A 25,103-nucleotide genomic window follows, 5' to 3' on the forward strand; every position below is an offset into this window, starting at 1 on the left:
ATGGAGGTGCTCTACGTGTTCTATTTCAGACCGCGGCAAGAGATACTTCAAAGGAGTGAACCAGCCCTTCTATTCTCTTTAGCCCTGCATACAACGGAGGAAAATTTTCGTCCCAAATTCCCCTTCTCCTTCATTAATTATTTAAAATTTAAAAGAAAGAAAAAGATAAGTTCAGTCAAATCTAGAGTAAGTCATAAAGTTTCAATTGGTGGAAAAAATACTTCAAAATATTAAAATGCAAACAAATTATTAAAAGAGAAATTCACCGCTGCGTCATCCTAAGTTTATCATCTCATCATTTATTTTCCATTTGTATATTTTAAAATCAATATTTGAAACTTCGTGGTTTACTCTAGGTTCGGCTCAACTCACTTTTTCTACACTTTGAATTAGTAATGAAGGAGAAAGAGAATTTGCAACGAAAATTTTCTTCCGAGGTATGGCGTCCTCTCGAATAAATCCTGCGTACGTGTACGTATGGGCAGGACAAATTATTTCTATTTTGTATGAAGAGTGTCTTTTCCCCTTTTCTCTGATTCACAGGCTGCAATCCAGGTCATAAATTCTATTATCTCTCCCTCATCTTGTAAAATTCTCCATATCCAGGAATTCGTAGAAATTTTGACATCACGAAAGAAACGTGTTGTGCTCCAGTGGGTACCTGGGCACTGTGGTATCTATGGAAACGAACAGGTGGATTTCTTCTCAAAGAGGGGCGCTGGGCCACTCCAGCTGAAACATGCAGAGATCTCCGACCACAGTATAAAGCTACATCTAAAACAAGTTTTTAAGAGAACTCTTGCTTCCAAATTACAAGAAAGAATAAAAGCCAAGCGGTGGAAAGATGACCTCCTAAATATCCCTAATGGCCGTGAAGTTGTGGCACAGTTTCGACTCCTAACGGGCCACGACTGTCTGGCTGAACACTTGCACCGCATCGGTATTCTAAATTCACCTGACTGTCCGCTCTGCAACTTGGCAGAGCCCATGAATATGATCCACCTCCGCCGCTGTGCTGCATTGCATTCCGGCTCTGAATTGTCGCTTAATTGGCAAGCCAGAGAACTTTTAGGCCAATGACTTCGGTCATTCTGTTTAGTTTATTTATTCACCTGTTTCGTCTTTGCATTTGTTTTTTTGTGATATTTCTTGTTTATGCCCTGCCATTGGAAATTAAAAAAAAAGTGTTACCTGTAATCTTCCGCATTCATGCTTGGCGTCTCTTTCGTGTATAGGAAACAGGGCACCTAGAATAATATCACCGGACACATTGCTCATTCTTCTGATTGGCCATTTGATTAAATCATCTGCGGACGCCAACAAGGAGAGCAAAGGAAAGGATAGCAAACACCAGACTAATTTCATTCCTAGATGAAAAGCCTCTGTAAGAGAAAAATACAAGAATGTTTATTATAGTTACAAGTGAAAAATAAAACTCTTCCCCTGTTGAGAAGAAATGGCTCAGGGGATCGAGCTTTCGCCTTCCAATATGGTGATCCGGGTTCGAATTCCAGCGATGGTAACCCAATTCGAAAACTGCATCCGGCTTGCACCGACCACAGTGCTGACGTATAAATATATTCTCAGTGGTCGACGAATCATGGGTTAGAGTCAATAAGCCACCAGGCTAACCGTTAGAGGTTCTCCTGAGTTTCCTCTCCATGTAACGCAAAAGCGGGTTAGTTCCATCAGAAAACATTTCTCCCAATACTTGATCCACGGGGTCGGGATAACCTGGTAGGTAGGGCACTGGGCCCATGTCCAAGAGGTCATGGGTTCGATCCCTGCCGACAGAAGACTCCCCGTGTAGTAAATGGTGACTGATTCACGTTAAATCTGTCGAGTCACAAAGTCCTCCATGTTCCTATAACAAATCATACCTCTGGGGGTACTGATCCAGGAGTTCAATCGTCTTCTGGATTGGGTTCAAAATGACAAGGCTACGGAGTTGAACATTAGCAGTAGTAAACCTAAAAAATTGTTAGCTGTCCAACGACGGTTATAAAAATAAAAATAAAATTCCCTGTTCATTTTAACTTTTTGACCATTAATTAGTTTTTTTTTCTTTCCATTTCTTGTTCCTGAAACTGATATTCTCACTATTATGCTTCCTACACACGGTGCGCAAATTAATAAACATATCACCCAGAATAACTTTTGATCTAATGATCGTAACTTCACGTTCTACAAATCAATCTTAATGGTTCGAGGAAATGGTTTCAAATATGCTAATTAATTAGAGCTAATTAATAAGTTACAAAATCAGACACAAAGACGTACCTTTTCTGAAAAAAACACACAGTTTCTTGGACAAATTTCGATTTTCGACCCCCAAAATATAAGGGATTACCGCAATCTGGGACATATGGTCCCAATACTTTAGTCAGAAGAGCAGTTTAGAGTTTGGACCCCTTATTATTAATTTTACTCCTTGCGCATTTCACCATATCTCGAAAAAATTTTGCACACAATTATAAAATTCATTTATCCAAAGATAATTTATTCAAAAAATAACTTTTAGTAAATGTTATTATTTCTTATTATCGTATTTAATAATAGCAAAAAATTGTATCGTAAAGCATACAATTTGTTACATCATTTTAACGAAAGTAATTTTACTTGGCAAAATTAGAAATGTAAGCAAATTAGAAATGTGAGCAAATTCTGTCAAATCAGAAACTGAAATCTAAATAAACGACGTTTTTTTAAATTCGATTTTTCAGAAACTATTCGAACTCACATTTGGTATTTTGACGTGCAAAACCATATTCTTTAAAATTATGTCAGAATCCGTCGAAAAAACGCATAATTATTCAGAGGAAGTACGTTTTCAGAGTGTTTTTGTATCTGATTTTGTAAATTAAAGTATCGACTGCACAAACTAATCACCATATTTAAGGTCATCCTCTCGAACTATTAAGATTGATTCCTATATCGGGAAAATCCGATCATTAGATCAGAAATTATTCAGGGTGGACCGTTTATTATTTGCTCACCGCATAGGGTGGTCAAAGGCACGAAATATTTAAAAAGCATAGGCAGCTGTTTCATAAGCCTTTTGAAATGTCACTTCAATTTCTTGAAGTAAATTGATTAATTTGAACGTTACAATAGAAGCAGGGTGCGTAGCCAAATCTTTCAACAAAACATAAGCACCTTTTAAGTACTCAAAAAATAATTTTAAGCAATATATACGTTAATAAAATGCAAAATAATTTTCAAAGACTTTATATGATCATGTCAAAACAACAAGTTTCTGACAAAGAACTTTTTTCTTGATTATATTAGCCACCATAAAAAGATCGTGAGATTTTTCGGTTCTATTCCAGAGGGTGGAAAAATGAAGCCTGACCTTGAGAATATCTTGCAAAATGCAGCACAGTTGCACATGAGAGTGCAAGAATCTCACTAAACCCAGCTCAGTAGATGTACATGCTGACTCTCAAATATTTCATGAAATGGCTCTTTTTACGCTGATTGGCAATGATTGGTGCTTTTATACGCTACGGATCGACGGTACGCTGAAATGGATTGTGAATAGAACAATGTGAAAACCACGCTTTTGCATAATACGTGGCGAAAATCGGCATGGTAAAGAAGAAAAAAAATCTCATTTTCGAAAAGGGAATATTAAGCACTTTTTAAATAAACTTCACTGAAGAAAGAATCATCCTGAAGAGCTCTTAAAAAACGAGAATAAGCACCTTTAAGCACTTTTTAAAAACGCTACGCGCTATGTCAAAGGCCGTTCCCAAAAATCCTAACAAAAAGTACACTTAAATCAGTATTTAAATTAGGAAAAATAAAAAACACTATAAAAAAATCTGACAAATTACAGAAGAGAAAGGTGGATGTAATAAACTCTCTCGATCTCTCTGTGGTCACTTAATGGCGAGTATTTGTTCCAAATTAACGCTGTTTGAGTTACACAGCGTATAGGCAAAAATTTTCCCTACAAATCGTAGTATTGTAAAAATTAGCGTTACGATTTGCGTGAAATAAATCTCTCGATATTAAGGATACTACACAGTCTGCCACTAGTTTTCATGTCCGAGTTTAACGAATATAACGAGTTAGATAAATATGCAAAGAATAAATAATTATTAAAATACTTTAGCGTTTTTGCAATTTTTAATAGTTCGTTTCACTTTTTTACAAAAATTTATTACGATTAAAATTAGAAACATTTGAAATAATTTCATTTAAACCTAGCGTAAACTTTCAAGAACTTTAATGGAGAAAAAAAAAAGCCATGACTTTTTAAGAGAATTGTAATTGCATCGAATTAAATCCGGTGCAATAGTTAAAAGTTATTTCCTACTTATTTTTTTACGGAAGCAAAGCGAAATTATTTTTACGAGTTATTTATGACCTGAAAAAGAAAGTTGACGCAGCGAATCTGTTAAAATGCAAAAGCGAGAGGCAATTTTTATGGAAGCTATTAAAAAACAGCATCGCGTCTTTTTTTCCCGCTTAGCGAGGAATGGAATATCGAGTTACAGAATCATCTTACATCAGCGATTATGATCATCATTATAAAAAGAACATTATAAATAGAATTTTTTAAGCTAAGGTATTTTTGTTTAAAAAATAGAAAAAAGTAATTTTGTTTTTCAATTAATTGTGTTATGGTTTAGATCCGTGATTTTCAACCACTGTGCCGCCAAAATGTAGAAATGATACAGTAAAAATTATAATGCTTTTTTATTACGAGTAAAGTTTAAATTAAAGAAAAGTATGCGGCCATATTATTAAACGCACTTTTAGATTCTATGTAAAATCTTAACTATCAGGTGATACTATACAGCTGTATTGTTTTTATTCGAACGAAACCGGTTTGCATTTGTTTTCGCTCCTGTATCAATTGGTTAACATTGTAATGCAATACGTTAAGAATAAATACAAATAGGAAGTATATGAAAAATCTCCAGAATAAAAACATGTATGTCTAAATATAAAAGTACTGCCTATAAACTCGTACAAATCATGTCATTATTAAGAAACTACAGTGCGTCTAATAATTTGATCTAATTATTATAATACACTAATATAATGCATGATATAATAAACGTTCTATCTTTGTATAATATATGGTCTAATATATCCAATCGTCCAATTTATATTACATATCGTCTAACTTAACCAATTGATACACTAACGTAAACGTATATATATATATATATATATATATTATAGCAAAATTTTAATATATATATGGGCAAAATTTTAGGAAGTGATAGTACCCACCCAAGCAAACAATTTTTATCAAATAATGCATGGTCAAAAACAAAATGCAAAGATGCTGGCGCATTTGGAAAGTTGTTTGATGCAAACGTGAAAGCTCCATTTCTGTTGCGAGTTACAGCGCTGCGTTACTTGTCGCCAAGCTTTCGGCCGCTGCAGGGCCGCTGGTGTATTTCAGAAAGTTCGCCTATCTTTTCTTCGCCGTTGTACTGCCTGTATAAACGCTGCCGGCCACTGTTTTGAACACTTATTGTAATCACGTGCCATTAAATTTGCTTTTATAACTTAACTACATCGTCCTTTGTGTGTTTTTGCCTCATATAAGAACATAAACTTTGACGCCCTCTAGCGGTTTTGCGTTTTGTTTTCGACCATGCATTCTTTGATAAAAATTGTTTGCTTGGGTGTGTGCTATCACTTCCTAAAATTTTACCCATCTTTTAAGAATCACCCTGTGTGTGTGTTAAGATAAGTAGAAAATTTATTGACTATAAAAATTATAAAGTTACAAAAAGAAAGCAAGCTAAATGCTAACTTAGAGAAGGAAACAATTGCTAACAATTAATATAAGCTGTGCAATTAATAGTTATAAAAACAAATTAACAAAAGGTAACTAACAAAAAAACAAGCTAACATTTAATAATTAGCAAAAAAAAAACTGGTTAACAAGGAATAACAAGAAAATAACAATTAATATTTAAAAAAAAACATTGAATATCTGAAAGAAACAATCTAACAATTACTAGCTGTAAAAAAATAAGTTAATAACTAATAAAAACAAAACAAAAGAACTAACAAGCGACGCGAGGGAAAGAGGGCTAAGTCGAAAGAACTAATTAATCCCTTAATAAACGTACTGTTGTTTTTGTAGTGCGTATTATTTTATTTCACAATCAAAATTATTATCAAAAATAGGAAGTGTATTATAGGAAAGTAAACAACTTTTTAAACTTATTATTTTCGTTATGAACCGTGAAATTTCGAAATCGTTAAAAGTGTGCTACGACAAAAAATAAATAAATAAATTTGAGAATAACTTTTCTAGATCCATAATAAAATCTATGACTTTTTAAATTTCTATTATTCATTTAATTGAACAAGTTGTCGTCCATATAATCAGACTAAACGTATGAGATAAATTCCTTTTTTCTTCAATTTTTCAAATTAAATTACGTATAAAAAGGTTTTCTTGTTGCTTAATTTTAATCGCAGCTTTTGTCCGAAAACATAAAAAGAAACTTTATTTTAGAGCATGCGCATCGAAACAAAAAAGTCCCGCAGTGGACTGATCATTAAGACACGGTTCCCTACAGATCACCGAAGTCAAGCATCACTGGCATCGGTCAGTGTGCAGGTGGGTGACCACTTGGATCAGTCTGTGTAGGGACAGAGGGTGTGCGGTATTGGTCCTCGTTAAACTGTTCTACCGTTAAGTGCACGACTTCGCTTGCAGGTCGTTGAGCTACCGAAGCGGGGGTGCCACCCCCCTCTGCAGAGGATCAAAATTGTGATGGCATGTCTTCGGATTATCCATAATAAAAAAAATTTTTATTACGGATGAATTTCGGATCATTTATAATAAAAAAAAATAATCGGAACTCGAAGGAAGAACAAGTGGCGCCCCTGGCTGGTAGTCCCACGACCTGCTGGCGAAGTTGAGCATTTTACGGTAGAAAAGTTTAACGAGAACCGATACCGCGTATCCTCGATCCCTACGCAGGATGATCAAAGTGGTCACCCTCCCGCTGACCGCAGCCAGTGATGTTTGACTTCGGTGTTCTACTGGGAACCGTGTCTTTCTGAACTGTTCACTGCGAGACTGAAACAAATAGAATTAAAAAAAATTGCTAATTTGAAGCTCTCTTAATAGATTTGTGCTTTATTATTAGCCACCACTTTTTACATTTTTAGTTGACTGTGGCATCCCTGTGGATTTTATTTAACACTAGAAAGACTGAAACTTAGTATATACCTATATTGCCCAAAAGCAGCCAAAATGACTGCATTGTGAAAGAATAACTAATGTGTAAAGAAATTTGTTTAAAATTAATTTCTAATATTTTTTTATATTATTTACAGTTATATAACAAGTTATTTGTAAATATTAACAATAAAATATATATATATATATATATATGTTGTACAAAATGTCACAAAATTCTAAGAAATTGCATCATAATATATATCATTATTTTTCGAATTGAAATTACAGAACAATCAAAATGACTTCCTTGGGCAATCTAGTGTTAATTAATAAATCATTTTTTAGCTTAAATGTATTAAAATGAAACTTGAAAGCATATATCTTGTGGTCAACGGAAACAGTAACTATACACTAGTAAATCAATATAATAAATTCTCAACAGTAATCTTAGCTGCTCGTTTGTGTCGGGCATAACCATTCCAATAAAATACTCAAGAGAACAAAAAAAGACCTCCAATACAATAATGTCCTCGTGACACTAAACGACGTCATTCCAATACAGGAACATTTCATATAAGTTTTCCCCCACAAAGGAATTTGCGGCAATATATCTCGTCGCAAGATAAAAAAAAAACGTTTCGTTTAATCCTGGCATTTTTTTAGATGACTTTTACTCCGGGTTTAAATGAGAAAGATACTTATAACGAATGAAAAAAGTATACAATATTGACAATTTGCGAATGGACGGAGCTTGTATGAATCATTATTAAGAAAACTAATAATATTTGTACTTCAACAGCCTTTGTTATTTCATTTATCGATNATCTGAGCCATTTATTCAGATAAAACGATTTTTACATAAATATAATATTATTATATTGTCTCTCTAAAATGTATTTATAGAGATTTCATACTATAAGATTATATTTTAGTATAAATATTGGCGTTTATTTGTAGAATTGCTCATATGAGCAATTCTACAAATGAACGCAAGCTAGGCGGCCAAACAAAAATTAAATTTCTTTTGGGGGGGGGGTCACGCTATTTCTACATAAAATTTCTTCTTTTTTACACCCTAAAAAAGCAAGAAAAAATATTGAACATGAAATTTTTTCTTTGTGACATACTTTAAATGACAAAATACCAATTTTAAATTTTTCAAGATTTTTTCAATTTACGAACTTTGATTAAATTTTTTTATTTTTGTTTTTTATACTAAAATATAATCTTATAGTAGGAAATCTCTATAAATTAATTTTAGAGAGACATTATAATAATATTATATTTATGTAAAAATCGTTTTATCTGAATAAATGGCTCAGATTTACATGAGTATGTCACACTTAAAGTATGTCACAAAGAAAAAATTTCATGTTCACGATTTTTTCTTGCCTTTTTAGGGTGTAAAAAAGAAGAAAATTCATGTAGAAATAGTGTGCCACCCTCCCCCCCCCCAATTTTCCCTTGGCCGCCTAATTGGCGTTTATTTGTAGAATTGCTCATATATACAGGGTTCCAGTGGTCCTTGAAAAGTTTTAGTTGTGGTAGTAAATTCTAATCAATTCTAGAAAGTATCTTTTATTTTAATATATCACTTTATCGTTAAGTGGTTAAGAAGCTGGAATTTTGGTGCATATATACTTTCATTGGAAAACTTAATCTTGGCTTTATTGAAATTACATACATTTGCAGGCTTTTTCGCTCAATTTAGGCTTGTAAACCTTTGTGAAGTAGAAGGACATATAGAACAATTTAGAGAAGGACATCACAAAGAATACATCCAGGGTTGCGACGGGATTCGAACCCGCCACCTCCACGCTGCGTTTGACGGGTGATACCGCTCGGCCAGAGAGGCTCCTACTTTATCTTATATATTTTATCATTATCATCAAAATACATCTGAGCATCTGGGGCCGTTTGCGGCCTTTTTCCCACTCGTCTTGAATTGTGATCTATAAGGTGGTTCATTTTATATATTTGAAATCCTAAATTTATCTTATATATTTGAAAATTGAATCTGTAGTGGTAAACAAGTGAATAAGACAAACTAATCATATTCAAAAATTAATTACCACTTTCTTATTTTTTCAGGATTATGCCTATAAAAAACCGTGTGGTGGTTTTCAGTTGTAAAAGGCGTTGGTACAACACTAGATTAATCTTTGGCTTCGATGCTAAACCTTAAGTCAGTTGCACCAGTATTTTTGGCATGAGCCAGTATTTCATCTATGGGCGCATTGGAGCACCACTGCTGTGGTGAAGGCCGATCTTTTTTTTTTCAGGATATCTCCCAAAAAACATAGAATCAAAGACTCTTACCTGTTTCTTTGTATTCCAAAAGAGGAACACGATTTTGAATGTTGGCGGTTACCCATAGGTGCACACTTGGCACCCAACTTGACTAGCAAAATAATGCTTTGCTGAACATTGCAAGCAGGGCTTCCAATTTTCTACATTTATACTAATAAATATTTATACTAGTAATAGCTATCTATGTTTACGTTTTAATGCATTATTTCTTATTCTTTTAAACTTATTTTCCACGTCACTACACGTAAATGATTTAAAAGTTCATATACAACACCAATTTAATATAGCTTTATTGTAGTGAGGCTTTTAAAATGTTAGCAAAATTAACAAGAGTTTTGAAAGCTTCGACTCTTAAATGTCTACCTCTCTGTAAAATACTATGTAAAACGCGTAGTAGTTGGCTTGCTTGTACAAGAAATCCAGCTACCTAAGCGAGACCTACCTTGAGCCAACACTTTCTATAACTGAAAGCCTCCATAAGATTTCTTATAGGTAATTCTATCAGCCCTCTATAAAGATAAATTTGTTTACAAAAGAGCCATATAATAGAAAAAATTAGAAAGTGGTAGCAAATATATGTCTCTAAGTTTTCTTAGTTTATGAATATGATTGGTTTGTTTTATTTACTTGTCTACCACTACAGCCTCAATTCTCAAATATATTTGACTACTAAATTAAAATTATATACTATTGAATATAACTTTTTATCAAAGAGAGTAAAATATCGAAATTGTAGAACAATAGTTCCGATCGCTAGTATGCTTTACGCAGTCGCCTTTTTTCTTACATTTCGTATTACAGAAAATTAATAATAAAGCAATTATTTTGCTTAGTGCTTTGTTATACATACTACGACAGTACGGAAAAAATCTAAAAAGGGTTTACAAAATCAATTGAAAATATTCGAGACACAAGTTTAAAAATATAAATTTCGTGTTTAAGAGTAATAACTCTATTATTTTGTTCTACGTGTTATTAAATCATGTTCGAACAAATGAATATATTTAATCTACTGCAATTAATTATATACACAGCCTCTCAAATTCTTTATGAGGTAAAGTAGTTTATTCATGTTCATAATTAAGCATAATTTGTCCTCCGAATAAATTGCTTTAACCTTGTTAGAGATGCTGTTCTCAGCTTAAAAATGAAGTTTTGTAAAAATAAATAATTTTGAAAGAATGACGAAGCTCATCATTCCAAAAGTTTAATGAAATGACTTTCAGGTAGTTCCAAAGATTCAAAAACTAGTAATCGAAAAATTTCCATTCAATTTTTTCGTGATAAAGAAATAATTCTTTCAGGACAACAATACTATTTATGACAAATACAGTTATAACAAATATATTTGATCTTGAGAAATATTCCATAAGAATTAGGAAGTGGTAGCCTATTTACTTTAAACTAATGAAAAACGGTTTTAAAATTGATCTAAAGTTCACAAAAAATTTAACTTTCAGATTTCACTTTCATTCAAAAATAACATCTTGCAAGGTTTTTTATTTAACTAAATATTACTTCTTCAATTGTTAGTATGCAACAAAAAGTTCGCGAAAATGCTTTAATCTACCTGCCCCTATTTTATTTCGAAAAAGACAGTACGGCCTCTGAATTTTTGCAGAACTACATTAGAGAGAACATTATAATTTGACAGAAAAAATAAGCGCTGGTCACTGATAGTTTACATCCTTTGGACAAAAAAACATTAAATCTTTCCAAGAAAATTGTTTGACAAATTACTTGGCAACATTACTGCCAAGTAATAAAAGTTAAACAGATAAAGAAGTAGTTTTATTTGATCGGTTAAGTTCCAATTCGTTTCATGGAATTATTTTTAGAATTTATATTAAACTCCCGCTCCTAACCTAGGCACTTCATCAAAACGCAATTCACTTTTGAATGGGATGCCTGCAAGTGACGTAGTGCAGGTATATCGATCCTGATTGGTTGTTGAAACGTGACATTTGTTTAAGATAGCAATTGTTCCTTCCATTCTATTTCGAGTAAGCCAAGCCCGTCAAGAATCAATTCTCTTAAGTGACACATAAATTCTGTCACAAAGAATCTTTCTCTAAGATTTCAATTCTTTCACTATATATTTACATAGAGACTTAACACAAAGACAGGCACGAAGCCATGTGGAAAATTAACAAACAAATTATGCATCGAAGTTCCCAGGTACACAAAACAAAAATACACTTAAGAGCCAAAAAAACTGGTATACCTGCCTGATATCGTGTAGGGTACCCACGAGTAAGCAGAAGCGCCGCAACACGAAGTGGCATGGATTCGATCAATGCGTGAAGAAGTGCTGGAGATAATTGACACCATGAATCCTGCAGAGCTGTCCATAGACCAGTGGGAGTAAGAGGGGGTGGGGATATCTTCTGAACATCACGTTGCAAGGCATCCCAAATATATTCAATAATGTTCATGTCTGGGGATTTTGGTGGTCAGCGGAAGTGTCTAAATTCAGAAGAGTGCCGCTGACCACCAAAATCCCCAGACATGAACATTATTGAATATATTTGGGATGCCCACCCCCTCTTTCCCACTGGTCTATGGACAGCCCTGCAGGATTCATGGTGTCAATTATCTCCAGCACTTCTTCACATATTGATCGAATCCACGCCACTTCGTGTTGCGGCGCTTCTGCTTACTCGCGGGTACCCTACACGATATCAGGCAGGTATACCAGTTTTTTTATCTCTTCAGTGTATATCACGGTTACAATAAAATACATAAACAAATAATAAATCTAAGTTAAGTAACAGAAGTAGACGTGAAAGAAATATCTTTCAACTAATTCAATGTGCGATACGGTTTTGTATTTAATTAAAACTTATCGTTAATTAACGTGTTCTAACTCATGTAGAGAAACTTAGCTCAACTCCAATACGCCATTTCGCTGATGAAGATTAGCTGGCGATGACATAATAGGTCACGTGTGTAGGTATGGGAGGTCTTCTTCTGGAAGTGCAAGTACCCAATTGCAGAGATATATTATATCACGTGTCGTGTTAACTAACGAATTTTAAATATTTTACTTGTTCCAAAAAATACTTTATTATTCCACCAAAAACAACTTTTGCAATTTGTTCGGAAAAGAGAATATCTTGGCAATAAACCATTTTTATCCAGTTTTTTTTCTTCTTTTTTTTTTGGTGAAGTAACTCTCATGAATTATTTACAGCATCAACTTCTCCATCTTAATTTTTGTTGAACATTTGATGTGATTTTTATTTAATAAATTTGAATAACAATGATTTTATCTCAAGTATTTTCACAAACAATTTAAATAAATGTAATAGGCTTGAAAACAGTTGAGTTTTAAAGCACTTCAAAGATAAATAAGTAATGAGTACTTTGTTATTTCGCGTGCACTCGTAATTTCACGTGCACCATCAACAGTCACCACTTTAAAATTAAGAAATTTTATACCTTAATAATTAGTAACAACGTTATCGATTTGCAAATAACACTCGATAGGAAAATAAATAACTATTAATTTTTATTTACCTACTTTTAATTTTAAATATTTTTTAACATAAAAAAAGTCAATTTTGTTGCAAAATAAACCACATTATCAAAACACTACATAGTGATTAGAGGGCCGCAACTGCTTCGGGCAATTTTCCACGTGAAAGCTTATATCATAAGCGACTTAAATCATAAATATGAGTAGAAACTTGAGTGTGAAAAATGTCACGTGTGTTCCCAGCTTTTTTGTCATTTCATCTCTGTTAAAGAAAGTTTTCAATGTAATTTCGGACAGCTAATATGCATTACATATTTTTGTTGACTAATGATGAGGTGATTAGAAATATGTACTCTGCATTCAATTAGCCTTTTTTTTAACTCAACAAACGGAATCAGGAATGAATGAATAAAAACACTATAAAAGCTAATTATTATTCACAAAAAAACGAGAGAAAAAAAGGAGTAACTCTTCAAAACGCCACAAAGTTCTAATTAAAGATGAATGGGAAAAGGGCCGCAGCGGCCTCAGGTACTCAGATATTTCATACAGTTCAGTTAAAATTTTCCACTTTAAAGCTTGCGCAGCAAAATTATTCAACAAAAAAAGCAAGCACTCAAAAAATATTTTTAAGCACTTCAAAAAAATATCATTAATTAGGCAGGGTTGGAAAGTTTTTGACAATTGTCAAAAATCATGAAATTTTGAATCGGGAAAAACGAATGGCGTTTTCATACGCTACGGACTGACAATACGCCGAAATAGATTGGGGTTGAATTAATTGTGAAAACAATGCATTGAACAATGTGAACTGTGTCGTTTTGCATAATTAAGTGAAAATCAACATAGCAGAGGAAAAATCTCATTTAGAAAAAGAGAAATTTAAGCATTTTTAAAAAACACCCAATGAAAAAAGGGCTTTTAAAAAAGGAAAATAAGCACTTTTTAAAAACGCTATGCACCCTGGCTTATATCATAAGTAAGTTAAATCATAAATATGAGTAAAAACTTGAGTGTGAAAAATGTCACGTGTGTTCCCAGCTTTTTTGTCATTTCATCTCTGTTAACCCTTTCGAAGGCCGTGGTAAGTATACTTACCACCAGTTTTTGAAGCTCATGGTGAACTTTTTTACCACTTTCAATTTAGGTTTCCATTTGTTAATAACTTCAGCTTTCATGAAGTGCATTTCAATAAAATTGGTAGCTTAAGAAAACGTATAAAAGTATAAGTTCGTAGCACTTATAAAATTTATTTCATAAATAACGAAAAATAAAAATCAATAAGTTCCTAATAGGCTCTGGTAAATATACTTACCACCAAAAGAATGGCATCAAAATTTAGATTTTTTTTAATAAACTAATGAGTTTTTTTTTCTTATATCAATTTCAATTCCAAAAATACTTTAATTTACCTTTAGTAGAAATAAATGCCCCATTAAACGATTAAAGGAATTTTTCTATGTAATTTCGAAACGCTAATATGCATTGCATATTTTTGTTGCTAAATGATGAGGTGATTAGAAATATGTTCTCTACATTCAATTAGCCTTATTTTAACACATCAAACGGAATAAGGAATGAATGAATAAAAACACCATAAAAGCTAATTATTATTTCCCAAAAAAACGAGTTTAATAATTATTAAAAATAAATAATTTTTACAAAACATTCATTAATTTTTTCTTCCTTCTAAAGACTCTGACTTTAATTTCCCCGAGTGTAAAAACACAGTTACGTAAAAAAAAAAAAAAAAGGAGACAATGTCAACAACATTCTTCTTAACAACATTTAAATTGATGGATGCAGCAATTCATCTACCGATTTAGTTACTGCTTGTCGGACACCATGAAAAACATCGCAGCCAGAAACAGAACAATTGACACGAAATAAAACGGAAAATTACTTTCTGAGTAAGAAAAATCGTTTGTAATTGTGTGAAAAAGTGACGTTTGCAAGAGGGAAGGGTGGAATAAATTTGACCTTGGTAAAGACAAAGAAGCCACGAGTAAAGAAATATGATCTTGGAACGAGATTTGGAATGATTTGATTCCCGCTTCAACAATCACCTTTCGTTTCAGGCATAAATTAATAAATCTGTCACAAGGATTTGACTTTTTTAAGTTGTCGTTTTTCTTGATTGTCTCAGTTCGAGTTCAAAAATAGATGACACTCTTGAGTTTGAACATAAATCGCACGCTGAGAAAATCAATGATGGCCACCAAGTATTTCGATCTAATCGAATTAAATTAGAATTGATTAGATTAGTTTCATGCAACGGAAACAATGCCGCAAATAAAATGCCTAAAGTAAAATTAACAGCAAGTGATTTCTTAGTGACACTTTTGATTATTAAATTATTCTGGCTATTCCTTATAATTTGAATCAAAAATATGAATCCCTCTACAACAGATGTCTTTCTCTAGAGAAAGCAGAGATGCCAACTGTTCCGGACACGCCGAAATAATTTAAAAAACGGTAAATAACTACAAACTAAAATTTTCAAATATTTGACTAATTTTGCTTACTTTTTAAAAGGTTTAGCATGACTTACCTATCTTCTTCTTCTTTATTTAAATAAACTGGGCTCCTGGGCCGCGAAGCGGCCCCTATCCCATTCATCATTAAATTACATACAGTAAGGTAAAAAACATTGATTTGGCAAACATTGTGGTAGCCATAAAAAAATCAAGCCGTTTGCTTGTGAAATAATAAAACAATGAAAAAATTCAATATGACAAATTGGCGTTTTTACATAACACTAGAAATGGTAGACTTAAATTAAAAATTAAGATAAAACATGATTTGATATGTACAATAACTGATTTTTGAAAAATGAAGGACATATTTGATGCATATAGATAAATCATACCTTGATACATGATAAAATAACATATTTGGAGAAAATGCAGTAAATATATTTTATCAGAGAAATATTGCTCTTTAAATACAATTGAATTTGCAAAAGAATTTAACGTGCATAAGTTAATAAATATGTATGCANTTTGACCCATTGGCAAAATGGGTCTTGGTTTGGATTTGATGGCGTCCACACACTTTTCAACTGTGTTCAAGAGTAATAGTAAACAGTGAACCTTTTGACCCATTGGCAAAATGGGTCTTGGTTTGGATTTGATGGCGTCCACACACTTTTCAACTGTGTTCAAGAGTAATAGTAAACAGTGAACCTTTTGACCCATTGGCAAAATGGGTCTTGGTTTGGATTTGATGGCGTCCACACACTTTTCAACTGTGTTCAAGAGTAATAGTAAACAGTGAACCTTTTGACCCATTGGCAAAATGGGTCTTGGTTTGGATTTGATGGCGTCCACACACTTTTCAACTGTGTTCAAGAGTAATAGTAAACAGTGAACCTTTTGACCCATTGGCAAAATGGGTCTTGGTTTGGATTTGATGGCGTCCACACACTTTTCAACTGTGTTCAAGAGTAATAGTAAACAGTGAACCTTTTGACCCATTGGCAAAATGGGTCTTGGTTTGGATTTGATGGCGTCCACACACTTTTCAACTGTGTTCAAGAGTAATAGTAAACAGTGAACCTTTTGACCCATTGGCAAAATGGGTCTTGGTTTGGATTTGATGGCGTCCACACACTTTTCAACTGTGTTCAAGAGTAATAGTAAACAGTGAACCTTTTGACCCATTGGCAAAATGGGTCTTGGTTTGGATTTGATGGCGTCCACACACTTTTCAACTGTGTTCAAGAGTAATAGTAAACAGTGAACCTTTTGACCCATTGGCAAAATGGGTCTTGGTTTGGATTTGATGGCGTCCACACACTTTTCAACTGTGTTCAAGAGTAATAGTAAACAGTGAACCTTTTGACCCATTGGCAAAATGGGTCTTGGTTTGGATTTGATGGCGTCCACACACTTTTCAACTGTGTTCAAGAGTAATAGTAAACAGTGAACCTTTTGACCCATTGGCAAAATGGGTCTTGGTTTGGATTTGATGGCGTCCACACACTTTTCAACTGTGTTCAAGAGTAATAGTAAACAGTGAACCTTTTGACCCATTGGCAAAATGGGTCTTGGTTTGGATTTGATGGCGTCCACACACTTTTCAACTGTGTTCAAGAGTACTAGTAAACAGTGAACCTTTTGACCCATTGGTAAAATGGGTCTTGGTTTGGATTTGATGGCGTCCACATACTTTTCAACTTTGTTCAAGAGTACTAGTAAACAGTGCGCATGCGTCGTCACTGCATGCGTCGCTATGGTGACCACTGCTGTTTTTATTCTTATTTTCACTAGCAGGCATTTTTAATGTATTTACATATAATAATAATTTAAAGTATTTTATATTCTTCTCATTATTAACGTATAATGACTGGCTTGACGGTGATTTTAATATAAATATGAATGCTGCAGAAGGATAAGTGTTTTGTGACGTCTTGAAACACGTACATAGGCAGGATATGAAAATCAATATTAAGACAAACATCAATGGAGACAGTTTTTGCAACCCATGATTTGAAATGTTTAACGGAGTCAATCCAGAAAGAAAAAGCGTTTGACCAATGGTTAACCAGTGATAATATTATGTTCGCATACTTTCAGTGACATTGTGCAAAAATAGAACACATAGAAATCAAATTAATTATTTAAATGCAATCGGAAGATTAAAGTTTACCTTTGGTAGTACGCAATTCGGTCTTTGTTCAGCAAATTCCTGTCAACAAGTTGAACAAATCTGCTGAGTCGCCAATTATTTTCGGCCATGGAAGCCTAAATAGTATGAGCTTTTTCTGACAGAACCCCCATGACTTAATGAATAAATTTAGTTACCAATAGGGAACACATAAATCAACGGTTATCATATCATCACAGATACATTGCAGAAAAAGAAAATATAGTGAATTGCATGTCAATAAGATAAAAACTTAAGTATAGGTTGCGAAACTCATAGTTGATTTTTAAAAGAAATCCTAGTTCTCGGAACCACTATGACGCTTTTAAGCAATCTTAGAGTGCCACTGAAGAGCACCAGAAGCAATCGAAGAACGCCACTGAAACCACTGATCTAGAAATATTTGGGAATCGCATGTCTAGAAGGCCCGAAAAATCGCGATCCTTTTAATTTGTCCCATCCCAGACAGCTAACTGTTGCCAACGGAGTGTAAAATCATAATAAGAATCTTAAGAGCAAGACAATCCGTCTACTTTCGTACTTCGAAGATGAAAGTTTCAAGTGCTGGATTAATTTAAAATCATTACTTTTATTTTATTTTATAACCGTCGTTGAACAGCAGACCCAATTTTTGGGTTTACGACTACTAATATTCCACTACGTAGCTTTGTAATTTTGAACCCTATCCTGTAGACAAAGGAACTCCTGGATCTAGTATTGGAAGAAATCTGTCCTCGTGGAGGACTTTTTGATGGAACTAACTCGCATTTGTGTTACATGGAGAGGAAGACCACGAGAGCCTCCCACGGTTTGCCTGACGGCAAGGGGACTCTCACCCATGATCTGTCTACCACTGAGGATATTTCACGTCAGCACTGTGGTCGGTGCAAGCCGGATGCTGAATTCGTATCACTGGGATCGAACCCCAGTTCACCTGATTGGAAGGCGAACGCTCTATCCCTTGAGCCATCGAGCTCTTATGACATNGAAACTACGCGTTTTAGAGACATGCCAAAGGTGTGTCAAACTTGAAACAGAGGCTTTAAATAAAATATTTGAACATGATGCTTGAGATAACCATACATCAGATCTACGATAAAGTTTAGATCAGTTATACCTCACTTTTCCGAAAAATTGGTCTTTAGATGTGTAGTAGATATTAAAAGAAACCTTAAAAATACAGTAAACAGATCTTACGATATTGCTACTCTTTGTAAATATAACTACAATTATAGTGTAAATACCCCACCAAAAATTGTATGTAACTCCATGTGCTACCATCTTTAAGATCCAGGCTTGTTCGTATCTTATTATATGTAAAAATCTAACGAGTGTGTGGCAGTTTCCAATTGTGGGCCGTGCATTGTTGGCCAAAAAATCACGTGGTAGGATCCAGTTTTCCTTCATTCATTTCCATATTGTTTTGGCAGCTATCAGCATAAAAGTCATATAGGTATTGTTTTCCTATAAATATTTTTGTATCCTCAATTTAAATTTATTTTCCTGTGCTGCTATTATTACGTTTTTAATTCAAGAGTTTAAAACTACAAGAATTGTTGCATTTTTGTTATTATTATTATTATTATAAAGTAATTCTGCGCTGCATTTTAAGATAAAGTTATTTAGAAAGGCGTTCTGATCCTAGTTACTTTTGCGCAAAATAACATTAATATACAGTTATAAATTACAGTTAATGAGATCTGTTAAATGATTTATAACTTAACGATCAGTCTCACGCACAATGAGATGTAAGCAAAAATAGCATTTGATATATCCGCCCGTTTGGTAAGCGAAAATATTAAATGACGGTTGTCATCTCATCAAATTTGCTTAAACAATGTAATGTTATAACAATATAAATGTTATTTAAGAAAAATGACTACTTAGAAAAATTACTTCTGTTCACCAATAGATCTAAATATTCATAAAACTAATAAATAAATATTTTGACGTGGGAAGTTAAGGCACAAGCGTAAGCAAACAGAATTCCTTTTAGTACATATTGCCCTACGGCAAGAAAGGTGACACAAGTTAAAAATGGCAATTTTGAGGTGATGTCAATAAAAAATATGTATGAAGTGTCCCATCAATCTCAAAAATTCTCAAATCTCTAACTCGGAATTTATTCAGCTGAGGGCAGTTGTGTCAGTTTTGTGTCTATTTTAGAATAAGTTATATAGTATTCTTTAATTTGATTTTTCTCAAATGCTGCATTTTAGAGTTATGACACTGTTTTTGTCAGGGTGCGATATATGTTAAGTGAATAATTTTAACTTTAGTAGAAAAACTGTTTTCTGCAAAGAAACAACAATTAGTGCGAAACAATCATCGAGATTGGTGAGCGACAGCAAACAGAGGGCTTACCCCATAGTCTAACATAATAGACGAAGAGAAATATAGGAAGAATTGCGAGAAATCGGTAAACTTATATTTTTTTCTATAACTTTGATGCAAACGTAAAAAACTAAATTATTTGTCAGAATTTTATTTCAGTCATTTAAACAATCAAAGAAGCATAAAAATAACTAAATCATGTTTATTTCTAAATTTTTAGCCAACATAGAAGTGTTTTAAAAAAGTTTTTTTCACGTTTTTATTAATTTCTATTTGTAACATAAAGGAAACATAACACCAAATAATATTCTTATGGTATTTTATGAGAATTTTTTATTCTACACGAGGTGTAAACTCGTCAAATGCACTGTAATAAAGATTAGATATACTTAATTCGAGCTCAATATTTGACTATAAATATTCATATAATTAATATATGATGGTAAAATAACTATCGTTTTTTTTTAAACAATCCTAATAATGAACTACTAGTGCTATATTATTTCTATTTGGGAAAAAACCGACTTCTTAAAAGGATGTTACGCATAAATGAATTATTACCTCTGTAGAGCATCAATTAAATTAAAATTTATTGAAATTTAATTAAAATTAAAATTTGTTAAAATTTAATTAAAATTATTATTTATTAAAATTTAATTACAATTAAAATTTGTTAAAATTTAACTAAAATTAAAATTTAATTAAAATTAAATTTATTAAAACTTAAATTTATTAAAATTTAATAAAATTAAAATTTATAAGATTATAATTTAATTAATTAAAATTTAAAATTTTTTCTTACACCTAATTCGAAATTGGTTATAATCGTAATTCAATTTAAACACAAAACAAATAATTTAAAAGCCTCATCAATGACATTTTTATAAAAAGATAATACACCATTTCTAACAGAAATAGAAATGTTTCGGCCTCAAATTTAAAACTAAAATTAATGGTACATTTGTTAACGAATGGCTGCTAATTTCTAGATAAGGAATTGAATAAGCATTAAATGAGAGTTTGCAACATAAAAGTTTTATCTTTTCTTCCGGGAAACGTTCGTAAAATACATTTAGACTCCGTAAAACTGGGTCTGATTGTGGAAGAAATACGATCGTTAGCGGTTCATTTTGTTGAGAGTTACGAGTGTGAATTTCGTATGTCGAAACTCTAATATTGAAAATCAGCGGCCTTCATTTCCTGTAAAAATATGTATGAAAGTCTTTTCCGATTTGATAAAAAAAAATTTCATGACCAAATTTATTCACGAACACTTTTTTGAAAACTTTTAAAATGGGGAAAAAAATGATAGCAATATGATTCTATCAATTACATAAACATAGATTTAAATACGTCAGAAATTATAGTCTAGAAATCTTTCCATTTAATTCTATTTGTTTAAGTTTTTTTTTATTTACATAATTGATTTAAAAACTACACAATAACTGAGATGCTATTATTTTATACATGATAATGTTTTATTTTTTCACACTCTTTTGAAGCGCATAGACGTTATTTACATAAATATTACATAACTCATAACAACACAATTCATAAAAGCTCACAATTTACCTAGCATGCATAGCTGCCAGAATAGACAGAATTCGTTCTTAAACAGAATTTTTTTTCTGTTGGCTGCAAACTGCTGTGATAATACGTGTGCAATATAAAAAATACTCAAGAACTTCATTTTATTAATTATCAGTTTCTTAGTTTAAACTATTCCAAAGATGCTAGGGCTAGCTCGCTCCGCTTTGGTGGCGAATTGCTCCCAGTAGCAGCAAAACTTTTGCTTGCTATTCTCAGTTTAGTAAATTTGATTCAGTGATATTTACCAACTACTGCGAAAACTGATTTAAAAAGGCACTTCGTTCAAGTGATGTCGTTTTAAATTGTTGTTATGCCGTTTATCTGTCCTTTACCTTCTAAAATTTTATTTTTAGAAAACTTAACACGACATAACTTTAACCTTTCCAAAATAGAAGATTTCGGTTGGAAATCCTGGGATGCCAACTGCTCCGCTTTCTGCAAAAATCTTAAATTGGTAGTAAATTAAAAAGTAAAACTTGTAGAATTAGGATAATTACGCTCGCTTACCACCGTTACCAGATTGCGACTCTCACGAAAACTCCTTTGTGAAGTCACGTGTGACCTCCTGGATATCAATGCTTAGATTTTTGAAGGTTATCCTGTCCGCCTTTGGTGAAGTCATATTTTGACGTCATTTAAACGTCAACACGAGATCACAATGAGACGTATAACCGTCGTAGTGACGTCACCGTCAATCGCAATATTACAGTGATGTTAATGTGACCAATTCAAGTCTCAGTTTAGTCACACGGTGACCCTGTTAAGACTTAAATATATATCGCAGTTTCGTCATACCATGACCATGTTCAGACGTGAAAAGGTTTTCGTCACGTGGTGAGGTCACCGAGGTTAACCTTAAATCACAAATTTTTTATTTACTCTCTAATAAAAGACCTTAAGCTCTTAAACTGGAGAATTAATTAATTATAATTATATTATAGTTATATGCAAGAAAACAAATAAGTAGGACTCACCTCTTCAATATTTTTCTTCATTAGGTGCGTTATGGAACAAAAAGGAACTTACGAAATTGAGAGACCACTTTCTGTTTTTGAAATAGCCACTACGAAAGTTCAAAACTTCTTAAACGTTTGCTATTAACCAAATCATAAAAGGATCCAAAGTTCTTCGAGTTTAAATGAATGATTCAATGAAAGTGATCACTTTTTTGCAATATTCAATTTTTGATGACATCATCGTTGCTACAATTATCATACGAGTTTTTCCTTTATAAATTTGAACGAACGATGTCAAAAGAGGCTACTACTTTCAAAGATCAGACGTAGAATATCGTTCTTTTTCACCAAATAATACATTACAACTAAATAATTAAACATCATTAAAATCGTCTGCCTTTTTCGAACAAATATCAATTAGATGTTAATTCTTTTGAATGATTTCCACCTGTTCGAAATCTTTCCATTTACATTTTTATTAGTTGTAAAGTTAAACTTCAAATTTTACTCAAATTATTATTTCCATTTTAAATTACGTATTAAAGAAACTTAAAAGTATCCGAACACAATATATACTTTAATGCAAAGCGCTTCATGTTATATTTGAATATTCGTTTTCAGTTTTTCCTGAAAATAAAGTAGAGGAATTTATTTTTCTACCTCTGTAATATTTTTTAATAAAATAAATTTTATCAAGACAGTTTGTGGTTGAAACAGATCAGTAAAATTTGAAATTCGTAACATGAAATTTAAAGAAATTTAATTATATAGATCCATTTCGAAAACAGAAGTAAAAGACAATATTAAAACTAATTTATTTAAATGTTGTCCGGTAATCTGGGCAAGGAGTATGTTTACATTAAAAATCTTATTTTTGACACCGTGAGGCATTAGAGAATGTACGGTAACAATTTTTTTGCACAAACACGGTTACAGAAACATTTTTTTTTTCGAAATCATATTAAGAGATCATTGCAGTCATTTAAAAAAGATACGTGAATGTATTTGTTTAGGCCATTCATAACTGTACTGTGATTGACATATTTAATTTCAAGACATCGCAAAAAGCTGCTTACAAGATTTTTGAGTAACTGTTCTAACTTTTGAGAGACAAGTAGTTAAAAATGCTCTCATAACTTTGGAAAGACAAGTCGCGAGAATGTTCTCACGTGACTTTCAAGGGATCAAAGTTGCCACAAAGAGGCAGCAAAGTTTCTCAGTTACTTTAGTCTCAATGAAGTATATTTGTGACTACCAAAGTACACTGAAGAGTAAAAAAAACTGATACACCTGCCTAATATCGTGTAGGGCCCCCGTGAACACGCAGAAGTGCCGCAACACGACGTGGCATGGATTCGATCAATGCGTGAAGTAGTGCTGGAGATAATTGACACCATGAATCCTGCAGGGCTGTCCATAAACCAGTGGGAGTAAGAGGGAGTGGGGATATCTTCTGAACATCACGTTGCAAAGCATCCCAAATATGTTCAATAATGTTCATGTCTGGGGATTTTGGTGAATTTCCGATACTCACGGTATACTCGTGAAATGGCCGTACTGGAAAATCCAAATTTCATTGCTATCTCGGAGATGCTATGTCCCTTCTCCCATGCGCCGACTATAACACCACGTTCAAACTCACTTAAATCTGTATAACCTGGCATTGTAGCAGAAGTAGCAGACTGTGCTAGACAATCGTTGTCTTATATACGCGTTGCCGATTGCAGCGCTGTACTTTGATTGGCTCCATACCCCTTTATTTGCATACTCATGCCTGTACAAGTTTTTTTTGGCTCTTCAGTGTATATTGTGTCTGAAGTATATTTGTGACTACCAAGTGGCAAAAGCCACAATAAATAGTCATGGAGACTCTTATGTGACATCATAAAACAGAGTAACTTCAAATTCACATTATGACCTCCTTGGGACAGTTCAAAATGGTCACACCAGTGACTGTGGATACCATTTTTTGATTTTTTTTCATGATGTCGCTATGCCAATCTGTGATATCTGGGTCATTATACGCCTGAGAGTAATATTTAAGAATTTAATCTGCAGCACCATCTCCACATTTGTCTTTCTGAATTACAAATACAGATGTTAACATATTAAGCGCATTCAAAATATACGCATGGTGGTATTATTAATCAAGGAATATTAGTTTGAAGAAGCAGATGGATTATCAAACGGTATCACGCTGACGTAATCTAAATACGGTACACGTACACAAGCGTAGATGCCGACTGTATACGGCGCTTATTATGAAAAGATTAAAAAAAAAATGTAACAGTGATAGAAATTTCGTAAAAAAAAGTGGAAGAAACCAATTTTATTAATATTCATTTTCTCAACTTAACTATTTATTCATTCGTAATTTCTACTTAAGGGTAATTCCACGGTAAGGTCAAGCAGATGACCAAAACTTTAAAATTAATATTTTTAGGCAAACAAAGCATAATTTTTAAGGCGAAAATACTAAAGATTTAAAAATAATGACTTTTAATTTCATTAATATCAGTTTTTAATAAGCCATAGGCTGTTAAATGAAGGGCTACATTATGTGAAATTTTTAAGTAAGTGAATATCTAACTCGGAAGTCGCTATGGAGAAATCTTAAGAG

The 25,103-nt window shown here is 32.9% G+C and overlaps 1 protein-coding gene across 1 annotated transcript in view; it reads right to left on the reverse strand.

Moving 5' to 3' along the window:
• LOC107439307 (metabotropic glutamate receptor 3) overlaps window positions 1–25,103 on the reverse strand; it is a 96,873-nt gene that overhangs the window by 48,989 nt on the left and 22,781 nt on the right. The window contains exon 3 of the mRNA XM_071185078.1: window positions 1,192–1,382. Coding sequence (XP_071041179.1) covers window positions 1,192–1,365 — 174 coding nt within the window. The 5' untranslated portion in view covers window positions 1,366–1,382. The remainder of the gene's footprint in view (window positions 1–1,191; window positions 1,383–25,103) is intronic.

This window comes from Parasteatoda tepidariorum, chromosome 9 (assembly GCF_043381705.1).
Source record: "Parasteatoda tepidariorum isolate YZ-2023 chromosome 9, CAS_Ptep_4.0, whole genome shotgun sequence".
Taxonomy (NCBI): domain Eukaryota; kingdom Metazoa; phylum Arthropoda; class Arachnida; order Araneae; family Theridiidae; genus Parasteatoda; species Parasteatoda tepidariorum.